Consider the following 21,716-nt stretch of genomic DNA (forward strand, 5'->3'; position numbering starts at 1 on the left):
ATCTCACACTTCTTTCCAATACTGTGGTCAGTCCCTTACTGGGTGTGATTAAATATATATGAGTGAAGTTTGCTGCTCACCCAATTGAAAGTTTAAAAACTTTTTTTTTGGTATCAACTTTATTAATATACTTCATATATCACACAATTCACCCATTTTAAATATAAAATTCATGTATTTGTGGTATATTCATAGAGTTGTGCAACTTATCACCACAATTTTAGAACATCTTTTCACCCCAGAAGGAAACCCCATACCCCTTACTCTTTAGCTGTCACAACAATCCCCACCCCCACCCCACCTCCCCACTAGGCAAACACTAACCTAGTTACCTCTCAGCATTGCTATCTCTACAGATGTGCCTATTTGGGACATTTCATATAAATAGAATCATATAATATGTGTTAAAAACCTACTTTTGAGATGAAACCAAAAACAGGTTTAAACATATAAATCCTCTTTTGTTATTTTTGTCATTTTCGTTTGACATGCCATATCATTTCATAAATTTTTTTTTCTACCTGTTGTTTATTCGAAAGCATGTCTTAAAAAAGAATAAGATCTATTCTTGTTTTCAAGGAATATCTAAGTATTTTAGTTGTAAACATTACTCTTCTAGTTTTAAACTTGAAAAAGGTCTTGTGTTATTATTATTTTAATTTACAGCCATAAAAAAGTGCAAATTGTTACTTAGGGTCTTCAGATTTAGCATTCCCTTTAATTCCTTCACTGTTGCATCAATGTTTGTTAACTCATTGTGGTGTAGCATGAGTATATGCAATGAAGGCAGACAACGTAGGCCTAAAAAAAAAAAAGAACATTTTTATAAGATTTTAAACTTTTTTCAGTTTATTTTTTAATTGACAAGTAATAATAAACATTTTTAATGACAGCATGCTAACTAAACAAAAGGAAGGAATATATTACAACTGGAGAAAGAAGGAATGACAATAATACTGAGAAATTATTATTAAGACTAAAACAAAGCATATGAATTCAAATAATTGATTGCAATGTGGGACTATAGAGTCAATTTCTTTCTATTGTTACTGTTTTACTTTTTTTCCATAGCAATTGATTTTATTTGTTTGCTTGATTTTGGAGGAGTTATTTTCTTTCTTCTTTTTGTTTGTTTTTTTGTTTTGGGGTTTTTTTGGCCAATGATAGATTTATAATGCTAGTCAAGAGAATAATTACTCATCTAATTCAGTGCTTTCCTCTAACTTGCACAGCTAAGTATTTTCTTTACATAATAAAAAGTCAGATATTCATATCATTTTTGTTGATTCTAAATTACACATTTTCCCACATTTTTAACATAAGTGAAAGTGGGATATGTCTTTATGATAACCATGACATAGTGTAATTGGCAAGATTTTCTTTCCTGGTGGTACAGAAAATCATGGTTGGTCTTAAAATTTACAATATTTTGATTCTATAATATATGATATTAAAGAAAAGTGTTTTATACTGTACCTGTTTATAGTTCCTGATCATGGTACACCATATACTTTTATATTAGGCTTGAAATTGTTAGCTTAAAGCTTGTTGCACATATAAAATAAACTCAGTAAAAACAGGAATTTGGCTGGTAAAAGTTATAGCCAGTAAAAACTTTTAAGATTCATAAAACTTTTGTATTTACTAATGCATCCAAATATTCTTAAAATTTGCTTCCACAATATCAAGTTTGTTTCTAAAATTTCTGTTAAAAATATTCTTTTACATTTTGAATAAAACACATGACAATATTGAATTAGAAAAGTAATCTAACAGCACATTTCTTAAAATGAAATGTACATAAGAACATTAAAAACTCCAGTGAGAATGGCCTTTATCAAAAAGTCCCAAAACAACACATGTTGGCCTGGATGCGGAGAGACAGGAACACTCATACACTGCTGGTGGGACTGCAAACTAGTGCAACCCCTGTGGAAAGCATTATGGAGATACCTTAAACAGATTCAAGTAGACCTACCATTCGATCCAGCAATCCCATTATTGGGCATCTACCCAAAAGAACAAAAGTCATTCTATAAAAAGACACCTGTACCCGAATGTTTATAGCAGCACAATTCACAAATTGCTAAGATGTGGAGACAACCCAAATGCCCATCAATTCATGAGTGGATTAGTAAATTGTGGTACATGTACACCATGGAGTATTACTCAGCTATAAGAAATAACGGTGATATAGAATCCCTTTTGTTCTCCTGGAGAGAGCTGGAACCCATTCTATTAAGTGAAGTATCCCAAGAATGGAAAAACAAGCACCACATGTACTCACCAGCAAATTGGTTTCCCTGATCATCACCTAAGTGCACATTTGGGAATAACACCAATTGGGTATCGGACTGAGGTGGGGGTTGGGGAGAGGGGATGGGGGTATAACTACATGATGAGTGCAATGCGCACTGTCTGGGGAATGGACACGCTTGAAGTTCTGACTCAGGGGGATGGGTGGGACATGGGAAATATATATAACCTGAACTTTTGTACCCCCATAATAAGCTGAAATAAAAATAAATAAATAAATTAATTAATTAAAAAAAATAGATCCCATCACATATTTTCAACAAAAATGTTAAAACAGATTTTTGTAAGTCATTAGCAATTCCCATAGTTCAAAGTTATTGCTTAATTGAAAATTTATTCAATCAGCAGAGAAAATTTAAGACGTACCTTCTAGGTCAAATATTGCATTGTTGTTTAGATATAGTTCTGCCAGACAATAGTTTCTGGTTAAAAATGTTATTCCATGGAGCTAAAAATGAGAGTTAGTGAGAGTTAGTGAACAATATACTTTCCAAAATAATTATATATAATTAATGTTTGTGTGTGTGTGTATATATTATTTATTTGTATAATTACATAAGCATAATTATAATAAGACCATAGAAGTTTGATCTTTGCAGCTATTATTATTTGTGACCTGTTGGTCTGGCATTGCATTTGGATTGTCTTTGAGGAGAGTTTGATGAAAAAGGTTGTTTTTAGCTAACTTAAACCTCTGTTACCACAACTCAGCCAAACTCCCTTGACCAGTCACCATCTGCAACTAGAGGGCAAGGCATAGCATAATCCCACTCATCGATCACAGTTCATTGTTTTCCACAAGCCTTTCCTACCAACTCACGTGCTCACGACCTCCATTATCTTAACCACCCCAACACTTTGTTTTTGTTGTTGTTGTTGTTTGTTTGTTTTTAAGACAGAGTCTCACTCTGTTGCCCTAAGTAGAGTGCCGAGGCATTAGCCTAGCTCACAGCAACTTCAAACTCCTGGGCTCAAGCAATCCTTCTGCCTCAGCCTCCTGAGTAGCTAGCTGGGACTACAGGAGCGCATCAACACGCCTGGCTAATTTTTTGTATTTTTAGTAGAGATGGGGTCTCGCTCTTGCTCAGACTGCTCTCCAACTCCTGAGCTCAAGCAATCCTCCTGCCTCTCAGAGTGCTAGGATTACAGGTCTGAGCCACTGCACTGGGCCCCAACACTTAGTTTGACCTGTAGAATTAATTGCTTGATCAGTAGAGTTTTGTGTCTTCCCTAGGGAAAACAGCCATATTTCTTTAGCATCTAATCCTTTCTGCCTCTCACTCTCCTAACAATATGGTGAAGTTGCATCTTACTTTTTTTTTTTCTATTAAATAGTATATTTTATTACAATTTCTTGTTGAAGGAATATACCTTCCTGATCTTTCCCCACAAACATCCAGCACCTGTAACACACGCTGAGTTGTAGCAGTTGGTTCACTCTGCCTTGAAGGTTAGAGAAACTCATCAGAAAGAAGTTTCAATCACCTCACTCTTATTTTCTGCAATTCTCATTCTCCTACAGCCAATAATCTTCAGGTGGAGACCACACTCTTGGAAAAGCCTCTATTTCTTCTTGTGTGTACTCATCTAGACGTTTAGGTATTTTTCGTGGTTGAGGAAGCTCTTCCACTAAGTTCTTAAGAATATCTTCTGGAATATCCTCATCTGGAAAAAGATGCAACCTTTGCATCATTGTTCTTCTGTGAAGGTTTTTTGGCAGCATGCCATAAATAGCTAGTTTTACAATTGCCACTGGATCCCTCTGGTGGAGCTGAGCAGCTGTTTTTTGTCTAAATCCACCTGGGTAGCCAGTATGTGAGGAGTATACTTTTTGTTTCCATTTGTTTCCAGAAAATGCAATGTGTCTTGTGTTCATAATGACGACATGATCCCAATAGTCACTTTGTTGATGGCACACAAGTTTATGTAATCCTTGAAGTTTTATGGATGCCACAGCAGCAAGTTTGCCAGGGGGCTGCATTTTCCCATCTAAGAGATACCACATTCGAGCAAAAGTAGCCCATTGCTGGGGCGCCCGGGAGAAACTTGACATACTTCTCACTAGTGAGACCGTCCTTTTTGCATCTTACTTTTAAGATTAGATTCAAAAACAACGAATTTGGTGGATTGGAAACGTACTCTCTTGAAATGAACCATTAAGTACTGCATACGTGATACAGGGTATTCAGTGCTAAACTGTACCTCAGAAATCTTTGTTATCCTGTAAGGAGAACCCCATTCTTAAAAATATTGACTCTATGACCTCAATAAAATTTTAGAGATTTGTTTGAATTGTGAGGATGAGACACATTAGAGCCATAGAAGAGGGGTAGGTATGTTCTAAAAACAGCAGGTAAGTTAAATATAAGAATGATACCATTGTTATTAAATAGGATCTAGCAGGGAAAAGATTCTCATGAAGTTATCACTGATCAAGTGTTTAGGATTAGGTTATTAAGTATGAAATGTCCGATTTCCTTCAGTACTAAATTTGATAGTTACTATCTCTGACATTTCACTTTGACGCATCTAGTTTTATTTTTATTGTAGAGGTACATCTTCAGTCTTTCAAATGCACATGTTGGCGTGTGATTGTCTTTCAAATTTTTTAAGAGGAATTTTTGTGAAAGCATGGATAAGTCAAAAATTCGTGTTATTTTTGAATGTGAGTTGTGTCGTGGAGCCAATGCAGTGTAGACAGCTTGAAATACCAATGAAGTGTTTGGGAAGGATGTGGCACAGTAAGTCAATGGTTTGAGAAGTTCTGTTTTGGTGATTTTAATCTTGAAAATGAGCTATGTGGGCAACCAAAGACCAAGGTGGCTAATGGTGAGCTGAAAGCTGTAACGGAAGCAATCCATCTCAACCTATGTGGAAATTAGCAGCAAGGTTTGATGTTACTATTCCAACAGTATTGGACAATTTGATTTTTTTTTTTTAGTGTTAGGATTTCAACATAAGTATTGGACCATTTGAAACGAATGGGCAAAGTAAAGAAACTGGATAGATAGGTACTGCATGAATTAAACGAGCATCAGAAGAGAAATCGTGTCAAAGCTTGCCTTTCTTTGCTGTCATGACATAAAGGTGAACTATTTCTACACTGTATTGTTACGTGTGATGAAAAATGGATTTTTTTTTTTTACAATCGCAAGCATTCAGCACAATGGTTGGATAAAGATGAAGTGACGAAACACAGTCCAAAACCAAATATTCATCAAAAAAAACTAATGGTATCTGTTGGTGGTCCAGTGCTGATATTATCCACACTACAGCTTCATGAAACCTGGTCAATTGATTACAGCTGATGTCTGCTGCACCTAGTTGGATGAAATGATCAGGATGCTTGCCATTGGGCAGCTGAGATTGGTCAACAGAAACAGACCCATCATCTTGCAAGACAATGCTTGACCACATGTCGCACAAACAACACTACTCAAACTACAGAGAGACTGGACTTAGAAACTCTCTGTCATCCACCATATTCACCAGCCCCTGCACCAATTGACTACCAATTCTTTCAGGCTTTGCACTACTTCTTGCAAGGAAAAATATTCAATTCTCAACAAGCTATGGAAAACGTCTTTTGCGATTTCATTGGCACTCACTCCCCAGGCTTCTTCACTGCTGGCATAAACAAACTACAGTAAACTGGCAAAACTGCGTTGATAGTTTAGGCACATACTTTGATTAATTGTACCCTTGTTTGGGATATAATAAACTACACTTTTGATTCGAAATCAGACATTTCATATTTAATGACCTAATGCCTTATATATACAGGAATATATGCTTGCTCATGGTTGTAAATTTTTGTTTTGTGTTTTCTGAAGCTTTTCATAGGAACTGTTATTGTCAGTTAAATAGAAATATTTTGTGCATTGGTGAATAGATTCAGATAAATAGCCCAACTGACTTAGGATTTATTGGAAATTTTACTCATTCCCCTCTCATATCTCAGAAAACTCATTGGAAATATTCATGAATTATGAAGCTACAAAAGGCATGAATACTGTTTACCTCATCCATTTACAGACTCATCTCTGCCAAGTTACATCAGGACTCCTTCAGAAGGACCAACAATAATTTCACCATAGCTTTTGTTAATCATGAGTGGAGCCCTGTTTCCCCCAGGTAGGAGAAATCATTAACAACAGGAAAGTAAGGGTCCCAGTTGGCTTTTTATCCCTTTCTACTTTTTCTCCTGGCCTCCTGGAAGCAATTCACCACTTTCTGTTCTTCCTTTCACCACTGCCTGCTTTAATAATAGCCACATCTGACATCAGCGTAGGAAAAACATACTAGTGGAAATTTTGACTTTTTCTTCCCCCCTTTTCCTGTTACCTGCTGACCATACATTAATAGAACATTACTAATTAGTTGAGACTTTGATTTCTCTTGTATTACTTATAATACAAGAAGAACACTAATAAACTTGACAGTTTGATCTTGATTATAGAATCATAGTTTTCCCACAAGCATTAACATCTTTGGGCCATGATTATGGGGATTATAAGATTTCACTGTTTGTTAAGGTGAGGGGGTAAGGGGAGATAGAGTGGAATGAGACAAAGCCAGATCATGAAGACCTTTGGGAGCTATTAAAAGACTGTGCAGAGGAATGTTATTGCCCAATTTGATCTTAGAAAGAAAACAGCAGGGTGGAGCATAGTTTAGGGGAAATAGTAACTACAATGGCAGGAGATGAATAAGGAGAGTGTTACTCTAATTCAGAAGAACATATGGTGGCCCATATGGTGGCCCAAAGCAGAGTAGTGGTGTTGGGAGAAGAAAGAAGTGAAGGAAATTGAGAGACAGTTCCAAGGTAGAATTCATAGGACTCAATAGACATTGCAATACAATAAGTTGTGAAAGTCAGGAACAGGAATTAGAAGACATGATGATTGTCCAGATATTCAAGCCATTATTAAAGTAAAACATTATTATAATTATCCATTTGGAAAAATCTATAGTATTGATTCTCAAGATTGCTGTAGGATTTATATTTAACATGACATTTAACAAATCACATATATTAGCTCTAGGGTTGGCATATAGCAAGTGCTCAATAAATGTTTATTTATTATTTAAGCATTTTTATTAATTTTATAGAGCTGAATGTCTTATATTTAATATAAAGCACTTACAGGTAATCACTGAGGTATTACCAGAGAAAAATGTATACCATCATAAATTTAAAATTAAGGAGGCATTCTTTTAGAGCAGGGTTTCTCAACCTCTACAACTGTCAACATATTAGACTAGATAATTCTTTGTTGGAGTTAGTGGGGTGGGCGCTGCCCTGGGCATTGTAGCACATTTAGCAGCTTTCCTGGCCTCTACCCACTAGATACCAGTAGCACATGCACCCCAGTTGTGATAATCAAAAATGTCTCTAGGCATTGCCAAATGCCCCCTGGGGGTAAAGTCATCCCCAGTTGGGAAATACCGATTTAGGGACAAGAGAAGAAAGGATATATATTAAGTGCTTATTATGAACTGGGCATTGAGCTAGATGTTTTCAGAGAGATTATGTAATATGATCCTTACAAAAGTCTTATTTATTTAGTTATTTTCTTATTTACTTATTTATTTTTATAGAGCTAGGGTCTCTTTCTGTCACCCAGGCTGGAATTCCTGGGCTCAAGGGATCCTCCGACCTCACCCCCAAAATGCTGTGATTACATGCTTGAGTCACCACACCTGGCTAATTTTCTTATTTTAATAGAGATAGGGTCTCACTATGTTGCCCAGGCTGGTCTCTAACTCCTGGCCTCAAGCGATCCTCCTGCCTCAGCCTCCCAAAGTGCTGAGATTACAGGCATAGCTACCATGACCAGCTGTGTGTGTATATATGCGTGTGTATAAAGTCTCACAACTCATTTAATCATCACTATAAACTCATGAGGTAGGAGCACTATTTTTAGCTTATGATGAAACTGAAGCATGGAGAAATTAAGTAATTTACCCAAGATTATCCAGCTAGCATATGGTGGCACAGGAGTTTGACACAGGCTCCAGGGGCTCGTGGAAACTACTACACTTTTGCTAACACCCAGGACAGGAAGCTGAGCTGTCCAGCCCAGCTCATTCCCAGACTCAGCTTGAGCCACTGACTTGACTTGTTCCATCCATCTGATTTAATCTTGACCTGTCAAATAATCTGGGTTTCTCTTGACAGTTGCTCCAACCTGGCTGCCCTCACTTTGAGTCCCAGGCACTGTCCTATTCTTTCTCCACCCCTAAGGCAATGTTCTTATGTGTTTAAAAAGACCTTCCAGCAGAACCTAGAGAAATACTATGGTTACCAATCAACCCAAGCTAAAAGAACTATCCAACACTGGCACAAAGCAGTATCATATACATGTGAGTGCACATGCTCTTGACTTCTTCAACCCTTCCTTTCAGCATTCCTTTTTCTCCTCCTGGCACACTCTTAACCCTGACCATCCCATTATTCCCTTTTCTTTCCCGCTTCATTCCTTTCAACCTGCTCTAGAGTCCCATTTCTGCATGTTCTAGAGGTAAACTATTACATTGACCATTAAGACTAAGATATTAGCCATCCCAGGGGGATTTCTTTTAAATTAGAGGATTATGATCAATGACTCTCTAATTGTTGACTTTTAGGTCATTTTTAATAGATAAGTGTGATCTGAGAAAACTGAATGCCCCTTAAATTGTGCTCCAAAACAACTCCCTAAGATATCAGCTTATGAAATCAGCTTTGAGAACTGAATAAAAAAAATAAACTGTTTTTCCTCTTCTCTCACATCACAACATAGACGACTTTTGTGACCAAAATGTATAGAGTTTGTTCTCCACACAATAAGCAAGCAATCAATTCTGCAGCAAACGACAGCTGGGTGTCTTCAATTCATTTCTGACACTAGCTATCTAGAGATAGTGTCAGATCACACAGGTTGAGGGCTAAGTCCCACAGGACTGCAACCCACTTCCAATGCCAATTGCAAGCTCCAGGTTGTTTTACCTGTGCTTCTGACCTACTGGCTATAAACTGGGGTTCCTGTTACCTGCTCTTTGGGTGTGATTAATTTGCTACGGTGGCTCACAGAACTCAGGGAAACACTTACTTACATTCACTGGTTTATTATAAAGGATATTACAAAGGATACTGATGAAGAGATGCATAGGGCCAGGTAGGGGGATGTGGAGCTTGCAGCTTCCAGGTGTGCCACCTACCAAGAACGTCTATGTGTTCAGCTACCCAGGAATTCTTTGAACTCAGTCAGTTTGGGCTTTTACGGAAGCTTCATTACATAGGCATAATTAAATCATTGGCCATTGTTGATCAACTTAACTTTCAGTCCCTCTCCCCTCCTTGGAAGCTGGAGGGTGCGGTTGATGTACCAAGCCTCCAACCCTGCCTTGATCCTTCCAAGACCAGCCCCCATCCTGAAGCTACCCAGGGGCTGCCAGCCATCAGCCAACTCATTAGCATACAAAAACCACTTATCACTTTGAAGATTCCAAAGATTTTAGAAGTTATGTGCCAGGAAGTGTGGACAAAGACCAAATATATATTTCACAATATCACAGGGACTACATCCATTAAATCCAAATAGTGCCACGGGTATAAAAAATGGCCTCAAAAGTTTGTATTATTGTGAAACAAGACCACAGAACTTTAGATTTGAAAGAGGACTTAAAAATTATACACATGAGATTGTGTATGTGAGAAAAATGACTTCTGGTTAAAGATTTAGATTATAAATACACATCTAATTTTGTTTTATCCAAAAATTAATTTAAAAGAACAGTAACATGATTATTTTAAAAGACATCACCATAAGGACAGAGAGAACAGGAAATGAGACAACCACAATATAATTTTGGAAGTTAGAAAACATATGGTGAAAAGGTAATAGAATTAGTAGAAATAAAAAAGTCAAATCCTGAACCAGAAAACAACCTGATACAGATGCTCCTTGACTTAGGTTGGGGTTACAAATCCCATCCATTTCTAAGTTGAAAAGCATATAGAATACATATTGCTTTTGCACCATAGTAAAGTTTAAAATTATAAGTTGAACCATTTTAAATCAGGGACCATCTGTATATATCACAATGTTCTAAAAAGACCTGAAGCCATCTATATTAAAACAGTGTAGAGCCATAAGGTATAAATAGTAATCTAAGCCTGATTTTTATAAACATGTAGATATAGCCAGAAGTTAACCAGCCATTTTTCCTTAGTTTCATTACTGCTGTAACTGGTTACTGCTTAATATCTTCCCCTGACAGGTGCAAGATTTGTGACTTCCTGCATTACTTCTATAGATAACATTGCTATTGTAAATTCCAAAGACTTGTGCTTCTATAGATAACATTGCTATTGTAAAGCCTAACACTGGTCTTTGAAGTATTTGTCAGACTCTGCATTCCAGGGGGACCTACTGATTCCAACCAGACCCATGGATAGGCATAGAAATTGATCCAACAGCCTCAAGACCTCCTGCCCAGGAAATATCCCAACTGAGAAGATAATCTCTGTGTCCCAACCCTATGAGTTCATCCCCCACCAATAAGCAGACCCCATGGCCTAGCCCTTTGCCCACCAAACTATCTTTAAAAACTCTTTCTCTCGAATTCTTGGGGTGATGGAGTTGAGAAATTCCTCCCATCTCCTCGCATGGTGCCTGCGATATTAAACTTTCTCTCTGCTGTAACCCCTGCTATCCCAGTGTATTGGCTTCCTTTTGAGCAGAAGGCAGTGAACCCAACCAGTTACCCAGTAACTGGAGGTAAAGGTAAAGGGGAGAGGATTAAATAAGCATTACTGAAAGCTGTTTAATGAGCAATTCTATTTCTACAGAATGCATCCAATCTACTGGTAGGCAACTGAGTCTCTTCTACCACATCAAAAGACTGGGGGTTTATTCCCTGGACAGAATAAAATACAGAGTTCCTCGTCATTAGACATCAGAGTTGAAGGCAGAGGGTCTGCACTGAAAGTAGGAAAATTAAGGGAATGTATGCACACTGAATGTGGAGAATTCCCAGCCCTCCTTCCCCAGATTGGCCCTCAGAATGCTGGCAGTCAAGTCTTTATCCTTTGGGCAGGAGATTGAAGAGGCTTTTCTGGGGTCTCCTACCATCCTAACAGGAAAGACCTAAAAATACTAATGTCAGGGTTTCCCCAAAATTCTGCCTTGCTAGATAACCCTACAGTGAAGCTCACAGTTAATAAGCCCCAATCACACATGCTCAGTACTTCCAATCAACATTTTAGACTGCTATCTTCAATACAACCAGTTAGCCAAGGATGTTTGAGGCAAAATTCTGCCATGAAGCACAAAGATCCAAAGAAATAGATGAAAATAAGATTAATTTAGAGAAAATAGATATTACATAGACAGAAGCAACACAAATACCACTATCATCATTATGCTCAGGGACATTAGAGAGGATATTTTGTCCTAGAAACAAAAAAAAGGTAATATAAAATATACATTTTAATCACCTCACACCTATTAAGATGGCTATTATCAAAATACAGAAGACAAGTATTGGTAAGGATGTGCAGAAATTGGAATTCTTGTACACTGTTGGTAGGAATGTAAAATGGTGTAGCCCCTGGGGAAGACAGTATGGAAGTTTCTCAAAAATTAAAAATAGACCTACTGTATAATCCAGCAACTCCACTTCTGGGTATGTATTAAAAAGAATTGAAACCGATTATCCACAATAGTCCCATTATCTACAATAGTCAAGGGGTGGAAACAACCCAAATGTCCATCAGTAGATGAATAGATAAAGACAATCTATTAATCACGTTCAATGAAATATTATTCAGCCTTAAAAGAGAAGGAAACCCTACAGTTGTGACAACATGACTGAACCTGGAGGACATGATGCTAACTGAAGTAGTAAGTCTGTCACGGAAGGAAAAATACTGCATAATTCCACTTACCAGGTATCTAACAGTCAAACTCATCAAAGCAGATAGGAAAATGGTGGTTTCCAGGGGCAGGAGGGGAGGGGGAAATGGGGCATTGTTACTCGATGGGTACAAAGTCTCAGTTATGTTAGATAAATAAGTTCTAAGGATCTGCTGTCCAAGATCATGCCTATGTTTGATAATATGGTATTGTGCACTTAAAAAATTGTTAAGAGAATAGATTTCATGTTAAGTATCTCACCACAACAAACAAACAATCGGAAAACACAAGGGACACCAGGACACCAAATAAGCCAAAATACTGGGCCAAATTTTGAGAATTGAATAAACATAGTGTAGGAAGGCACCATCTTGAAAATTTACCATCTACAGCCCTTTCTCAGGAAGCCACTGGAGAATGTAATCCAGAAAAAAGAAAGCTGTGCAGTATAGGAAACAAGAGAAGCAAAGGGCATCCCCAGGGTGGTGACGAAGGGTGACTGCGGTTGTGCACAGGCACACAAAGCAAGCAGTTGAGATTGGAGCAAGTCCTGGGCAGCGTTCTTCAAGAAATAAAAATAATTAAATGCATTGAATATATTTGGTCAATTCACAGAGAGTTTGGTTTGAATAAGTGATAATAGCTGATAAAACTGTATTAGTTTCCTAGGGCTGCTATAACGAATACCACAGACTTAAACAGCAGAAATTTATTTCCTCACAGTTCTGGAGGCTGAAAGTCCAAGATTGAGGTGTCAACAGGGTTGGTTTCATTCTGAGGCACTCTCCTTGGCTTGTAGAATGGCCATCTTCTGTTTTCACATGATCTTCTCTTTGTATGTGCACATGTTTGGTCTCTCTCCCTCTCTTTCTTTCACTTCTCTCTCTCTCCCTTCCCTCCAAACTTTTGTCATAAAGACACTAGTCATAATGGATTAGGGTCTACCCTAAGGATCCATTTTAGCTTAATTATCTCTTTGAATGCCCTGTCCCCAAATACAGTCACATGCTGAGGTTCTAGGGATTAGAGCTTCAATGTATGAATTTGGAGGAAACACAATTCAGCACAAAACAAAAAGCAAACAAAAAAATCAAACGAAAATAAGCTCCAGGGAATTGGAGTAAGTACAATAAAGGAAAAATAAAGTGTAATATATGGCTTTGCTCTGAAGAGCCTATTTTGTCAAAACAATATAACCAGTGAATATTGATTTAACCAAAATTACAATACAACCACATCAGGAGAATGGGGCCTGGAAAGTATGCATATGTGTGGTAGGAGGGCAGGAAAGAGAAAGAACTAAATCCTCATCTTCCTTAGTGGGAACTCTATAGCAACTGTCTTGAAAGGAAAAACCAAGAAGTAGTAGCAATACCAGCAAATGATTTAGAGAAATGCTGATAACATAAGATCACTTAAAAGAAGTGAAATTTGTTGCATCTGGGGAATGATAAGTGGTGGAGAGTGTGCAGAATTGTTGCTAACTTGTAGAACTAGCTAATTCTTTCAACAGAAAGAATTACTCTATGCATATATAGCTCTGTTAAAAACAAAACAATTAAAAAACAAAGAATGGGGAAATGGGGTCTTCATATTTATTCTGTGACTACCATACACAAGTTTCTTTGCTTAGTGCTCCATACATGCCATCTCATTTCTTTTTCATGACCCTTGAAAGAGTCAGGAAGAATACCCCGTATTGTATAAGAGGAAACATAGCTCTAAAGAGTTTATGTAATTTGCTAAATATTAATAGTTGCTTAGTGACAGAACCATAGCTATACTCTAGCTTTCAGTTCCACATCCATTTATTAAATAAATACTCTGTTCCAGGCACTCTAACAGTAATAATTGATGCAGATATTGGTGCTATTCCTTTGATTTTAATCTTTCTAAATATTATCTAATACAATGTGGGAGACACTTGTCATATTTTTTGGCTGCCAGCATCTAAACCGTCTTCCCACAATACAAGGAATTCCCCATCTAAAGGGTCTTGGTGGGAATCAGACCCTACTTGCATCATTATTTGCTCTTCCAGACTGTTGGCAGGCCTAGGCTAAGCCCATCTGATTGCATCCACTCTTAACTTTGAATCAAGAAATCATAATGCAAAGTGGAGACAGTTGAGAGTTAATTCTGGTGGTAGCAGAGATGGAGACAACAATACTCGTGTTTTGTAGCAGTGGAAATGGTGGCAGTGATGATGCTGGATGTGTCCAGTGTCTGGTGCTGGTGACACCAACAGTGCAAGCTGGCACTTTTGTTATCGCTTGGCAAGTCAACAGTGTTTGTGGAAACTAGTTCTGTGGCATGGTTTTGACCATGGTTCTCTTTGATCCTGAGACTTTCTGAACTTGATTCTTAAGCTCCATGATATCTACCAATATCTTTTCAATAAATTATTTTTCTGCTTAAGTCAGCCAAAGCATGTTTTCATCAGGTGAACTGTTACCTTCACTGGTACTCATGCAAAGAAAAGTAAATACTAAGCAAAATATTATCAACCTACCCTCCTCAAATTTATAATCAATTATATGCCATTTGTGATTCATTGACAAAAATGGAAATAATGTATCTATGAGAAAATATCAGTGTTTTTATTTATTCATTCTTCCAGTCAAAAAACATTTGCTGAGCAGCTACTATGTGCCACACTTTTGTGCTAAGTTCTGTGGGTATAGCAGTAAACAAAATAGACAAAAATCCCTGCCTTTTTTATAGTAGGGAAAGATTAGATCAACAATACACACAATAAGTAAATTATATATTATGGTATAAGTTGATACATGCTTTGGGAAAAAAAGCCTAAAGCCAGGGAGTTGCAGAGGGAGGTATGTTACATTCTAGGGAAGGTTGGACAAGGCAGGCCTCAGGGAGGAGGTAATATTTGAACTAACTCTTGAGGACAGGTAGGGAGTGAGCCACTGTAGTAGATATCTGCAGAAACAGCACTGAGGACAAGCCAGCAACAAGGTCCAGAGACAGTGCGGTGCCTGGTGTGGCTAGTTCAGTGTGAGCCAGGGAGAGATGGTAAGTAATGAGGCCAGAGAGATAAGTAGAGGCCTAACTTGTGTAGGACGTTGTAGGTTCCTATAAGAACTTGGCTGAAAGTAACAGGAAACTATGGGAAGTTTTAAGCAGAGAAGTGACATGTTTTCACTTACGTTTCCAAAGATCACTTTGTCTTCTGTATTTAGAGGTTTTCCGTGGCAGGTGGGTGCAATTTTGCCCCCGCGGGGGCATTTGACAATGTCTGGAAATATTTTTATTTGCCATTCCGGGGGGGAATCTTCTGGCATCTAATAGGTAGAGACCAGGAATGTGGCTGAAAATTTTAAAATGCACAGAACAGCCCTCACCATCAAGAATTATCCAGTTCAAAAAGTCAGTAGCAGGGAGATTGAAATCCTTAGGAGCAAAAACTCATAGAGCAGTGATTAAATGACATAGTGAAATTATGAATAATTCTATAATTATGTGTTCCTTTATATATTGTATATTCAAGTACTGAAATTACAGTATTTCCTAAATTTACATAGAGCTTTATTAGTTGAGGAGAATTTTAATAATATACATATAATGAATTATGTAGGAATAAAAAAGGAAAAATGTCACCATACTTTCAAGATTACTAAGTTCATTTTTATGGTATTTTTGTCCAACAAATTAACACAATGCAGTCATTTATGTCTTAGTTTAAAATATGTACACTACTTAGAAATAAAATCTGTACTTTATTCAAAAATAACTATTTTTAACCAATCTGAACAAACTTTCATTCTCATGTTTTCCCCCCTCATTTCCAAGTTACTGAAATATTTGTATATGCTCTTTCCAAAAATAGGTATATTTCTTGGTTAAATCATTTAAAATCATAACTAGGTATATAGTGAACATATCTCCAAATTTCACACCCATGCAGTGAAGTGTTGTTTAGGTTATTTATGTTGATTTACATTTTAAGGAAGTTTTAAATATTTGGCAAAATAATTCTTTCAAAAAAGTTGACATAAAGGATATAATTAATGTTGTCCTAAAGTAACAGAAACAGGTAAGAGATCAAACTATATCGAATGCATGGCTAGTACATTTTGGTTTTTAATAGCTTTTACACCCTATCATGGAGTTTGTACTGCTCTAAATGGTTTTTTTGAAACAAAGTATGGTATGTATAAATAAATGAATAAATATACATATATACCCAAACTTAATACACGAATAAATCTCACTGAAGAGGCCAACAAAAATTTCATGATATGAAGCACATTGTAAAACTACCTGAAGAAAAGTATTGCCACTCAAAGAATTCTTATCAAATATTTGTAACAGCACATTAAAAAGTTATTTCAATTTTTGAATTGTGATTTGCTAATTTTGTACATCTATGTTCCTCCCTAAAGTACATAAATTTGTGCTATATACCAAATTCTTAATATGTGCTGCATGTCCTGGAGATAGGAAACAACAACATATCCTAACAGCATAGAAGAATGAGCCCAAGATCTTTCTTAAAGCATTTATTCTAATCTGACTCTGGTCAGTATGGGTGATGTTGTTATAAATAAGTATTTCAATTATTCTTTAGATGATTATGTTTATAAACAATGACTTTGCCAGAAGAGGTCTTTTCATTTAAATTGAATTTATAAAATTTGTTAACTGTTTGGTTTTTGCTACACAGCAGAAATCCTGACTCTATTTTAGATAGTTGTTTGGTGAGGCTTTATACAGGTTCTTCATCAAATGTTTACCCTAATCTGGGACAAAATGAAATATACCAAAGTACTGCCGTACTTGCACAAATAGGATAGTAATATTTCGTGGCACCAATAGTATGAATGCAAAACTCATTATTGGATGTCTGTAAAAGAAAATTTTTGAAGTAACGAGCCAAGACAGAAAGAGATCATATGTATGTGCCATGTAAATGCAGTATAAAATGCAAACCACTTAGATTACTTATCTGAGCCAAACCTAACTTCTCATGAAAGATTGGAAAGAATGAACTTGTGCACCTGAAATTCTCTAGGTTAGGCTTGTTAGAGGATGAGACAAAGAAGGGAGGCTAGAGACCTGAGAGCAGCTGCCTCCCACTAATTGTACCAGGAGACATTAGGAAAACATGATTCCCAAGAAATTCACAGAACCAGTGAGTATCTGTGCAGTAGGAGGAGGAAACTAGCACTCAGAGAGCATAATGAAGGGACCAGAGTTGCCAGAGCAAACCTAGGAAAGTTGGGACATTAGAGGTCCTTGGAAAGAAATTTGTGCCTATTTCATCAGCTAGTTCAGGTTCAGACCAGAAGCTCAAGTTTCATCATTCGCTAGATAATGATTGGGAGAAGTGCCCATTTTTCTAGCATACTGGGCTCTAAACTCACCAAACTATATTCATTGCCGCCGAAGATCACTGCGTTCTCTCATTCCAGGGCAGCTTGCAAATACAATGTCCTCCCCAGGAGCAGAGCCACTCCCTCTGCCACTCCTAATTTTATCACTAGTGTAGGGGGCATCACATTTATTGTTATATTCTGTTAGTAGCCTAACAAGTACAAGAATAAACTATATCAAGTAGGATGCTTCAGGCTCCAAGCAACTTCTAAGCCCAACTCAAATTAGCACATAGAATAAGGACATTAATTATCTCACATATCAACAAGTCCAGAAGTTGTGAGAGCCTCCAGTCTTGGCAACTCCTTAATTCTCTGGGCTCTACCTTTCTCCAAATGTTGGATTCAGCAACTTGGTAGAATATTTCCTGGCTTCATGCCCAGGCAAGAAAACCTCCAGAGGGAACAAGGGACCTCTCTTCTGGTGCCCTCTTTTAGGAATAAGGAAACCTATCCTAGAAGCTTCCTAGCAGATATGCCCTTAATTTCCATTACAATTGGGTTATATGCCCATTCTTCGATTAGCCACTCTCCAGGAGGGTGGGATTAACCTGATGGGCTTACACAATTCAGGGTCCACCCCTGGAACTAGGTGGGACCGCCTACTTGAGTAGAATGGTGAAGTATGTACCAAATCCAAAACCAGGTTCTGTTGAATAGGAAAAAGGAGAGAATGGACATCGAGCAGACAACCAATAATGTCCTCATAGACCTCAATAAATACTGTGGATTGAATAAGTGAATAAACAAAAAAAGATGTGTTGACTTTATTTTACTCCTTGTGCCTTATTTTTCCAAAATAGAGGATAGTCTAAGATAATCACTAATATAAGAACAATGCTGGTTACGAATTCATATCATTCTTTTTTTTATTTCAGAATATTACAGGGTACAAATATTTTGGCTACGTGGATTGCTTTTGTACAGCTTGAGTCAAAGTATAATACAAGTGTGCTCATCACCCAAATAGCGTACATTGTACCTGTTAGGTGTGATTTCTCCAATCCCCTCCTTCCCCTCCCACCTGCTTGATTTCCGTTGAGTTTTACTTCCATATGTGCTCATGAGTGGTGATCAGTTAGTTCCAGTTTAATAATGAGCACATGTGGTGTTTGTTTTTCCATTCTTGTGATACTGCACTTAGGAGAATGATCTCCAGTTCTATCCAGGTTATTACAAAAGATAGTAAAGGTATTAATTCATCATTTTTGTGGCTTAGTAGTACTCCATGGTATATGTATACCACATTTTATTAATCTACTCATGAAGTGATGGACACTTGGGTTGATTCTACATCTTTGTGATTGTGAATTGTGCTGCAATAAACATTCCAGTGCAAGTGTCTTTTTGGTAAAATAGCTTTTTTCTTTTGGGTAAATACTCAGTGGTGGGATTGCTGGATCAAATAGGTCTATTTTTAGTTCTTTGAGGAATCTCCATACTGTATTTCATAGAGGTTGTACTAATTTGTAGTGCCTCCAACAGTGTGTAAGTGTTCTTTTCTCTCCACATCCACACCAGCATCTGTTATTTTGGGACTTTTTGATAAAAGTCATTCTCACTTGAGTTAGGTGATATCTCTTTGTGGTTTTGATTTGCATTTTCCTGATAATTAGAGATGCTGAACATTTTTTCATATGTTAATTGGCCATTAGTCTATCTTCTTTTGAAAAGCTTCTGTTTGTGTCTTTTGCCCACTTCCAAACAGAACAGAGAACCCATATATAAAACCATCCACATATCACCATCTGATCTTTGACAAAGCAGACAACAATATACACTGGGGAAAAGAATCCCTATTCAATAACTGGTGCTGGAAAAATTGGATAGCCACATGTAGAAGACTGAAACAGGATCTGTACCTCTCACCTCTCACAAACATTACTTCAAGATGGATAAAGGACTTAAATCTAAGACATGAAACTATAAGAATTCTAAAAGAAAATGTTGGAAAAACTCTTCTAGATATTGACCTAGGCAAAGAATTTATGAAGAAGACCCCAATGGCAATCCCAGCAACAACAAAAATTAATAAATGGGACTTGATTAAATTAAAAGGCTTCTGCACAGCCCAGGAAACAATCAACAGAGCAAATAGACCACCTACAGAATGGGAGAAAATATTTGCATGCTATACATCTGATACAGGGCTAATACCCACAATGGACAAAGAACTCAAGCAAATCAGCAAGAAAAAAATCAAACAACCCCCATTAAAATGTAGGAATTCAGATCATTTGTAACAAAATTTTATAGTTTTAAATATTTATACTCATATGTCAGTGTTGTTTTTCACCACAATTCTCTATGCCGTTTCTACAGTGGCGTAATATCTTCTTGGTGGTCAACCTAGTGTAATCTACATTTTAAAGAACTCATAATTAAAATTTTACATATGAACTTTGACTAAACATTATAGTAGCTAATATGTCCATCAGAGTTTGGGTCTGAATAAGACTAATTTTTGATAGAGTATGAATATTCAGGTAATTATTGATCAATAAGAAAACTCACTTTAGCTTATTCACTTATTCCATGACCACTGAAGTTCTGTTTCAGGTATAAGTAAGTGATACTGATTTTGGAAATAATATAGATAGTTTGTTGCATATAAATAAACAAGCACAAGAAAAGAATTCAGCCACTTGTTGCATCCCTTCCCAGGTCCAACCTCTTCCAAAATAAAAGAAAGTAAAATAGTCGATAGCTCATGCAATCCCTTCCTAGGGCATAATGCATCTGAAAGTCAATTGTATGAAAATTCAATGAGTGGTTGGAGGTCCCACAATATCCACTTCCAGAAAGCTGAAAAATATTATAAAACCCTTAATTATGCTTCTTCCTTTGGACATACTGCCAACATTTGTTCAGGTTCTTTCCTTCCAAACTGAACACCATTGAACACCACAAGGAACACACATTAAAAACAAAGATTAGTCATTGTTGCCATGCCTGATGGTTTCCATGTTTTTCTAATCAGAAGTCCCACACTGTGATCAAGAATAATTTTTGGCAGAGTGTTTTTAAAAAAGACTTTTGAACTTATATGCCCTTAAGTGGTGCATACACTTTCCATTTCAGTTGTTAGGTCCTTGGGCCTTGAAGGTATTTGTGTTGTTCTCCCAGAAATTATTTCCAGCTTATAAGATTTATGTTTATAGTTAATACTAAAGCACTTTCATTTTCCATTTTCCAGTCAGTTGGTTTTTAAAAAAAAAGACTAAAAATGCAATAAAATATTGAAATATTTTCATAAACATGGCTGTTTAAAGATTCAGTGCTATGAATCTGGACTACTGCTTGATGGGCACACTACTGCTGAAAACTCAAATTATTTTGTTTTTATCAGTGAGTATTTGAAAATCTAAATTCAAAATGCTAAGATTCGGGTCTCTACGTACTATGTAATGAACAAAATACAAGCTGTTGGAAAGCTGAGGTTTTGAAAGTTGAAAACAACTTACTGACTAGCTAACTGTAATAATTGCCTGGGTTTGAATTTTAGTTTAGTCTTGCTCTTGTGCTAGGGAAGAGCTTGAAGTCCCACACACAGGCCCCCATTCCTGCCTTCTAAACCCTGGCCTCTAAGAGAACCTCCAAGGACCACATTCAGTGACATTGAGACACGTTCCCTCAGTTGAGAACATGGTGGCCTGGTGCCTGACATTTCCTGAGGAAACTAAATCATCTTGGGTAGCATTTGGGAGGTACCAACCCTCTTGGCCTCTGACTAAAGACCAAAGGTGTGTGAGTCCTGGGAACCAGATCACTGTAGGAATGTTGACCTGGGACACTTGACCAGGGATTCTCCCCTAGGGTGTAGTTTGCCAATCCCAGGAAACTCTCAGTTGTTAAGCAGTGCTGAGATAAAGGTCAGGTGAGGTCAGGAGTAGCCAGTGAAGAGAACTCAGTGTTGGAGAAGCCTAGAAGGGAAGCTTCGGAATAATCCATAAAGACAAGGAGCAACTCTGAACGTCTGCTAGTAACAGAGGGAACAAAGCAAAGAACTTTGTTTCTCCCTTGCCTTTCCTCTACCACATACCACCCCATTCTATACCAAACCTAGAGAAGGCTGGAATGAAGGTGAGGGGGAGGAAAACAGCCA

General features: G+C 37.2%; 1 protein-coding gene and 1 pseudogene across 1 annotated transcript in view; both read right to left on the reverse strand.

The window, feature by feature from the left end:
* LRRC72 (leucine rich repeat containing 72) overlaps positions 1-21,716 on the reverse strand; it is a 165,461-nt gene that overhangs the window by 18,279 nt on the left and 125,466 nt on the right. The window contains exons 6-7 of the mRNA XM_069461931.1: positions 2,683-2,764; positions 691-801 (exon numbers count right to left, since the gene is read on the reverse strand). Coding sequence (XP_069318032.1) covers positions 691-769 — 79 coding nt within the window. The 5' untranslated portion in view covers positions 770-801; positions 2,683-2,764. The remainder of the gene's footprint in view (positions 1-690; positions 802-2,682; positions 2,765-21,716) is intronic.
* Positions 3,679-4,369, reverse strand: LOC138377176 (large ribosomal subunit protein uL13m pseudogene; annotated as a pseudogene).

This window comes from Eulemur rufifrons, chromosome 29 (assembly GCF_041146395.1).
Source record: "Eulemur rufifrons isolate Redbay chromosome 29, OSU_ERuf_1, whole genome shotgun sequence".
NCBI lineage: Eukaryota > Metazoa > Chordata > Mammalia > Primates > Lemuridae > Eulemur > Eulemur rufifrons.